Source organism: Austrofundulus limnaeus, unplaced genomic scaffold (assembly GCF_001266775.1).
Source record: "Austrofundulus limnaeus strain Quisiro unplaced genomic scaffold, Austrofundulus_limnaeus-1.0 Scaffold1688, whole genome shotgun sequence".
Classification (NCBI taxonomy): Eukaryota; Metazoa; Chordata; class Actinopteri; order Cyprinodontiformes; family Rivulidae; genus Austrofundulus; species Austrofundulus limnaeus.
In genome coordinates, this window is record NW_013954090.1 from 19,232 (window position 1) to 26,623 (window position 7,392).

General features: G+C 41.8%; 2 protein-coding genes across 3 annotated transcripts in view; both read right to left on the reverse strand.

Annotated features, from left to right (window-relative positions):
- Positions 1–3,228, reverse strand: part of LOC106536105 (delphilin) — a 7,851-nt gene extending 4,623 nt beyond the window's left edge. The window contains exons 1-4 of one of the 2 annotated variants that reach the window (XM_014033291.1): positions 2,937–3,228; positions 1,536–1,711; positions 1,361–1,455; positions 1,128–1,287 (exon numbers count right to left, since the gene is read on the reverse strand). In XM_014033291.1, the coding sequence (XP_013888745.1) occupies positions 1,128–1,287; positions 1,361–1,455; positions 1,536–1,711; positions 2,937–3,070 (565 nt within the window). In that variant the 5' untranslated portion in view covers positions 3,071–3,228. Of the gene's footprint in view, positions 1–1,127; positions 1,288–1,360; positions 1,456–1,535; positions 1,717–2,936 lie in introns of both variants that reach the window. The other variant, XM_014033292.1, reaches the window with a different exon arrangement.
- Positions 3,229–3,419: 191 nt separating this feature from the next.
- zgc:101731 (SNARE_SNAP25N and SNARE_SNAP23C domain-containing protein) lies at positions 3,420–7,115 on the reverse strand. The gene is made up of 4 exons (XM_014033293.1): positions 6,986–7,115; positions 4,751–4,897; positions 4,464–4,608; positions 3,420–4,346 (listed from the first exon to the last, which is right to left on the reverse strand). The coding sequence occupies exons 1-4, from the start codon at positions 7,048–7,050 to the stop codon at positions 4,281–4,283; spliced, it is 423 nt and encodes a 140-aa protein (XP_013888747.1). The 5' UTR covers positions 7,051–7,115; the 3' UTR covers positions 3,420–4,280.
- Between the last annotated feature and the right edge of the window lie 277 nt (positions 7,116–7,392).

The following is a 7,392-nucleotide window of genomic DNA, read 5'->3' on the forward strand; positions in this document are numbered from 1 at the left end:
CAGGTTTAGAAAACATATTTGATCCTGGTCAGAGCTCATTCTGCAAGTCCAATGCTGCAGGCAAAGCCATGCTGCAATGACACGCTACATGGCAATGCACACTTGTTTTTACATCGTAAAAACCCATGTCTAGTTAAATATTACACTTTCTAAAAATGTGTCGAAGAGGCAGCATATACAGTGAAAACAAAACAGAGCCCAGAACTGAACCCTGAGGGACTCCATACCCTAAAGGTGCTTCGGCAGAGGAACAGTGATCTAAATGAACAGAGTAGTTCCTCTCCGTCAAATATGACTTAAACCACGCCAGAACACCCCAGACCAACACAGTGTTTCAACCAAGACAGGAGGATGCCATGATCTAAGGTATCCAAAGCTGCACTTAGATCTAATAACAACAAGGCAGCAACATCCCCAGAGTCCACAGTTAGGAGAAGATMATTAAAAACTCTAAGTAAGGCAGTTTCAGTGCTGTGGCCAGCTTTAAACCCAGAATGAAATTTCTCATTAATACAATAAGAAAAGACTGAAGTTGGATACACACAATCTTTTCAAGCACATTAGAAAGAAAAYGCAATTTAGAGTTAGGTCTGAAATTTGCATAAATGCTACGGTCCAAGTTTTGATTTTTTTAATAAGAGGCTGCACCACAGCTTTTTTTAAATCAGCTGGGACACAACCTGACTGAAGCAACGTATTTATCAAAACAAGGATAAATGACCAAATTGTGRCAAAACGTCTTTAAATAATCGAGCAGGTAGGCAATCCAAAGGCCAGTTAGTCTGCGTTAAATGACTAACAATTTCAGATGAATGGGATAAAGATACAGACTCAAACTGATGACGGACAGCTGAACACTGTGATATTTCTGAAAAAGATGGTGGATGGAGACTAACAGGTCCCCTAAGGTCTGAGACTTTATCAGTAAAAATTAAAAATAAATTCTGTTAAACTCTACGGAAGCCCAGAGGGACAAACTACCCAGGCTCTAAAGTCAAACTTTGGTCTTTTCAACTGTTAATTCAAAGATATATCACTCAGATTTTTATTSTAGTCTGTATTTTAAATTTCAAAATAAAAGCCCTAACTTCTCAGATGTTCTCTAAATGTATSTCACTCGGCCTCACCTCCTCCAGTAGGACTCATCATCAGGATCTTGTGGACCATCCTCTCCACGGGGCCCAGGATCTTCTTCCTCAGCTTGACTCCGTTGGGGCCCCGTGACGCCATGATGCGACGCTTCCCGTCACATTTCAGGTCGGTCCATTTCTTCATGATCTGCCGCACCTTTTAAAGAAAACATTTCTGACGTGACGCAACGTTCTGAGAGCAACGAGTGACTGATGAAGACGTAACAAACCTCTCTGTGGTTCTCTCCCAAACCGTTGACCTGGTTCGTGATCTCAGCCCAGGTCTGTTTCTTGGTGTCTGTGGACACACCCTGGTTAAACTTCCCTACAGAGGAGGAGACACCATGTGAGCTTTAGCTGTCAGGACGCACTGTCCACCTGTGTCCAACAAGTCCTTTAACTCACTGAGCAGGATGAATCTGTTCCTCTTCACGGCGTCCAGCAGCACCCGAATCTCGTTGAAGGAGAACCTGGGTTTGGGTTTCAGTCCTTTTACTCCTGCTTTTAACTCGTCATCCTCTTCCTGCCACGGGGTCGACATGGTTCTCCCTGCACCTGGACTGTCCTGTAAAACCCTGGACCTGCACTGAGAAGGGTTAGTTCAAGGTAAATTATATTATRATTGCACTCTGTGCAGATAAATAAATAAAAAGCAGATGATATGAAATGTAATTGAAATAAAAATAAATAAAACATTCTCCCCTTTATCTCTATTTGTATTGTTTAAATTACCCTTTTTTATTCTAATATCTGTTTGATCTTATTTTGTTAACGCCTGAGTTGCGAAAAATAATCATAAGTAAGCAGGGGTGTCACTAGGTTTTAAGGACAAGGGGGGTTAGCCCCCAGGAGACGCACATAATTTTTGTATATTATATATTTGTAGTGTGTGTGTGTGTGTGTGTGTGTGTGTGTGTGTGTGTGTGTGTGTGTGTGTGTGTGTGTGCGTGTGTGTGGGTGTGTGTGTGTGTATACAGTGCAAAGTATCATTTCAGTAACATTTATTTAGAGAACCACACCTACACTTTCAGATTATTATTTTTTCCATACTTATTTTTAAATCATTCAAGGCCAAATAATAATTTAACATCAACTCAAAAATACCCAAAACTGAACATTAAAACTATTTTACAACATAAATTAAAGGGAAACTGACAGATTTATGATCATATATTTTAGTCAATGAAATATTAAATGGTTATTTATTCTGACCACATCATATTGAATTTTTGTAAAAATAAATAAAACAATTTTTTTTACACCAAAATAATTTAGGGGGGCTTTAAAATATTTCAGGGGGGCTCCAGCCCCCCTAATATAGGCCTAGTGACGCCACTGTACGTAAGTCTAATTGCAATACACTTTTTACGCATTTAATTTAACGTTGCGTCTGGTCACGTGACTGGTCCGAGCCAATCAGCGGCCGTCCTCCGGTATCTTTGTTAAGAGCTCGTGCTGCCTCTCCTCCCTGATGGTTCGGTCGGGTCGCTCCGCCATCTCCGTGACCCGCACCGACATTACAGCTCGTGCAGCGGAAACAATCGGACCGAGCCGGGGTTCGGATGTCGGCGCGGGTCCGGAGAGTCGCCCCCCGGGAACCTCGCGGTCCAAACCTCCGCGCATTCCCGTGGAAATACCCGCGGCTGTCGGCGGCCGCGATGCGGGGCGAGAATGTCTGCTCGCCGCCGGATTTGCGCTCTTCCTCCTCGCCGCCGCGCTTTGCGGGACGCACGCAGCGCGCTGCGCTAAAACGACTCCAGATCTGTGGCGTTACATGAAATCTGGGTCTGGGAGGGAAATAATTACCAGGAAAAAAATGGCGTTGATCCTCCCCTCCTTCCTCCTGGGTTCTCCCGAAAGTTCGGAGCGGGGAGAAATGCGCAGACTCCGCAGAGCCTGCGATCTTTTTTTTTTTTTTTTTCCCGTTGAACGCGCAACATTTTAATATCGGTGCGCGCCCCCTGCCGGCCTGGATACTGAATTACATCCCATTTATAATGAACAAATAAACACAAATTCTGCAAAAACCACAATTATTGATAAAAATTCTGAAAAGTAGTGATGATTCTGTAAGAATGAGTGTTTTTAAACAGAACAATCAGCATTAAAATAAAGATAAACCGGACTACGATCCATCGCAGAGATAAAATTTGCGTTAACTACAGTTAGCGTATAAATAATCGCTTTAACGAGAATTATTTTCTTACAAAACAACCTCATGTTAAGACTTTTTTTTTTGCAGGTGTCATTCAGCCCCACCTGTCAGTCTACATAATTCATGACATCAAATGTTTGCACAAACATTTTAATTAATAGTTTCATAAAACCACAAAAGGTACACTCCTATTAGTGCTTTGTCCTTATATTATATTTGTCCTTATAAATAAACCTCAAGACTGTGAGAAACAAAAACTGGTAGCTGAATAAAACAAATTAGTTTTCATAAAAAGTGCAAAAACACAATTATGCTTCATATAATCCACAACAAGCTAATAATTATGTATGTTTTGGCTTTTCTTTAATAAATCTTAATGTTTTTTTTTTATGACTGATGAACATGAATCCATCGCGTTGTTTCTCCACCATTTCAGGCTACAGGAGGAGGAGGAGAGAAGATGGAGACACCAGGAAGCTGCAGTTTCACGTTTGTCCACTTGGTGTCGCTAGAGAGCTTCCTCTGAGGAGAAAAAGCGTGTTTATTTCCTGCGTGCGATACCTGGTGTGGCCTCAGGAGGGCGCGCTGACACACAGGTTCAAACAAATTCAGACATTTTAAGAGTGGACTGGTGGTGGGAGGTTAGTTTTTTGAACATATACTGAGAAAGTTATTCTTAAAAAATAAACATTTTTTTGGCTTAAAATGCACCCAAACCCAAAGAAACCACTGGTTGTGCGTGAATGTCCTCACGCTCACTGTTTTGAGTTTTTCCATTAGTCTGATTGTGTGGTGGCTGGTTCTGCTGCAGTGACCTACTTACATGAAAAAAAAAACATTTGCAGACCTGAACTCTTTGCTTGGTGACGTTAAAACCACAGGGATGCAACTAAACTACGGCTCCACGTGAGAAATAATCCTGAATGAGCTCAACAACAACAACAACACAGAACAGGAAGTCAGAGGCTCTCAGCTGCAGGTTCTGCAGGGCCCGCCTATCGTTTCATCAGGCTGTTGGCCTTCTGGTTGGCAGCGTTGATGCGGGACACGTTCAGGTTCGCCTGCACAGACAAAGGTTGGGGTCGGAATGAAAATAATCTGTGTGAGTTTCTGCAGGGGGTTTGTGTGTTTCCTGGGGACACAAAGCGACAACAGTTGCACGCCGTGTCGGGACCAACCTTCTCCTGGATGCGATCGATCTGATCGTTCTGCGACTCCAGCTCGTTGCCGATGTCCAGAGCCATGCTTTTCAGATTGCCCACGATGCTGCCGACGTGGGCCAGGTTCTCCTCCATCTCGTCCTCCCGGGCGTCGTTCGTCAGCCTGAGGCACAGGAGAGCTTCGAAGCTTAGAGGGGGCGGGACTTCCTGTCTCTGTGTTTGTGTGTTTGAGCAGCTGCCTGACGACTCAGTCACCTGTCAGGTGTTTGTAAAGAAAAGCAAACAGGCCTCAGTGAGCCCTGTACCTGCGGATGTATCCTCCGCTCATGACCATCTGCTCTCGCTCGTCGACGACTCGAGACGACGGCGGCTGATTGGACACGACCCCGTCCCGACTGGAGGCTCCGCCCCAAACCGCCTTGTAGGCCCCGCTGTCCTCGAAGGCCTTCAACCTGAGGGGGACCAACAGAGGTTTTACCTGTCCWCATGAYYACCTGTCAGCTGGTGWGGCAGGGGCGGAGCCAGAGGGTGGGGGCTGGGGTGGCCATCCCTGGCAGCTGATTGGCCACCCCAGGTGCCACCCCCAAATGATTGACAGGTGTGGGTGGTACTAAAAGATGGTCAGTTAGAGTAAAAACAGAGTAAATATAGGTTTTGCAGTTGTGCTATCTGAGTTAAAGCACTGAATTAATATAAAGCAACAAATCCACCACAACAAATTTCTGCTCAAAATGTCCAAAACTAGCTAAATTTGTATTCCATGTACTTCGTAAATACATTTTAAATTTAGAATCTGTTGGGCATCACTCTCAGCTACTAAATTTCAGCTTAATATTTAAATAAAAAAAACTCAGTTTGCATTTCAAAAAACATCTGAAAACTTTCTTTTACAAACAGGCTTTTAGCTAAGTGTTTATTTTTTACTACTTGTATTGTTGACTGTAATGCTGTGATGTTTTATTTTACTATTTTACTTTCTTGTTTTTATTTTGTTTACTTACTTACATTCAGAATTTGTTAAAAACTATTGTCGGCTATTATTACGATAATTTTTAACTTTATGTGTGTCTCTCAAATTAGCATTAGCCTTTAGCTTAAAATTAMGATAAACAAACAAACAAACGTGGATTGCTCCTCTACCACCATTCAGCTCAATATTTCTAAAAAATGGACGAGGTATGACTATTTGAAATTAGCTTTGGTGCCATCATGAATTTTGTATTTGTATTTAAATTTTTTAAAGATTAAAGATTTTTGGATATTACTACATAAATTTTCAGCTGAGTACTACAACAAATGACCGTGATTAAAATGACAGTAAATTATTTTTAAAACAGCTTGGGTTTTATGAGGGGGTCCTTGAAAATGTTTTAACCTTATATGGGGTCCCCCCCAAAAAACATTTGAGAACCTTTTCCACTTGACCTATAGAATACTCTCACCAAATGTTTACTTCTGTAGGTATAAAATATGTTTAACAGTCTGTTAAAATACAGCACAATGCAGGAAATTATACTTCATTCAAAATTATCAGGGGGGAGGACCCCCAGACCCCCCACCAGAGTGATTTTACACACTGCTTTCTCCTTCATTAAATACCGTACAGCTCCAAACACAATTGTTGGGGAAAAAAAAAACAGAAAAAACAAATATGAAAATTGTACAATGATGTTATTTGGTAATATTTGGAGCGCCAAAAACAACTTTTCTAACTGAGGAGTGGCAACAGTGTTCAGCTGCTCGATATAATAATAATAATAATAATAATAATAATAATAATAATAATAATAATAATGAATTTAATTTGTACTGCACTTTTCATTAACAAAAATCTCAAAGTCCTACAAAAAAACTGTTAAAGTAATTTAAAATGGTAAAATCATGCAGACACTAAGGATATCTCACTCCAAGCGTCCAAACTTGAGAGCCCTGCTTTTGGCTACGCCACAACAAAGAATGTCCGAATTATAGACATTTAAATTTAGCTGTGATGCTTATATTTTTAATTAGCATTTAGAATTTTAACACGATTGTTTTCAGTTAAAACTGTTAAGTTTCAGTTTTATTTGTCCAAATATTACCGAATTATAGCTCTTTGCTAAATTAGCATAAGCGGTTAGCTTGAAATTGTGCCTAGCGTGTTTTTTTCTTGATAATTCTTGGCTATTATCACACAAAGTGTCAGCTCAATAAATMTATAAACAGCTGAACTGCTCATTGGAAATTTGCTGCGGTGGCCATCTTGATTTTTTTAATCCAGTGTAGTTTTCTTTATTTATGTGTCCCTCCATAAATAACACCTTGCAGAAAAGGTCTGGCTCCGCCCCTGCGGTGGGGACAGGTGAGGCCCAGCAGGGATCAGGTAAAACAACAACAAACACAATGAAGCAAGCAGGCAACAAAAACAAAGAGCTGCTGAAACGTTTCAGATCAAACTGCTCTGAGTTTGAGGTAATGATTAACAGAAGTGCTGCAGGTTGAACGCTGACGTTTACTTTCAGGTGGTTATTTATTTAACGAACAAACACACCTGCACCTACTTCTCACAGGTGCAGAGGCCGCAGCACTTCCCCAGGTCTGTCAGGTTTTTCTCCGCCTCCTTCATGTCAGAGTTGATCTGATCCAGACCCTCCTCTATTCGCTCCAGCTGCTCTACGGGACGAAGAGGAGGAGGAGGAGGAGGAGGAGGAGGAGGAGGAGGGCGAAGCAAAAAAGCACAAAAAAGTAGAGTTTTTCACAGAAGCTGCGAAACTCAACTGAAAACAGCAGCTACTAGCAACGTAAAGAAATCATAAAATACACAACTTCTAACACAAACGGGCCACAAACAGCAAAGTTGTGCTTCAGCTGCAGCGTGGCGACAGCGCCCAGTTCCATCAGGTTCTCTCATGTGTGTGTGTGTGTGTGTGTGTGTGTGTGTGTGTGTGTGTGTGTGTGTGTGTGTGTG

Excerpts from the sequence above, each read along its gene's own strand:
- zgc:101731 (XM_014033293.1), bottom strand. The coding sequence starts at position 7,050 with ATGAAGGAGGCGGAGAAAAACCTGACAGACCTGGGGAAGTGCTGCGGC. Across the intron at positions 4,609-4,750 it reads AGCGGAGGATACATCCGCAG|GCTGACGAACGACGCCCGGG; the intron begins GTACAGGGCTCA and ends CCTGTGCCTCAG. Across the intron at positions 4,347-4,463 it reads TCGATCGCATCCAGGAGAAG|GCGAACCTGAACGTGTCCCG; the intron begins GTTGGTCCCGAC and ends TTGTCTGTGCAG.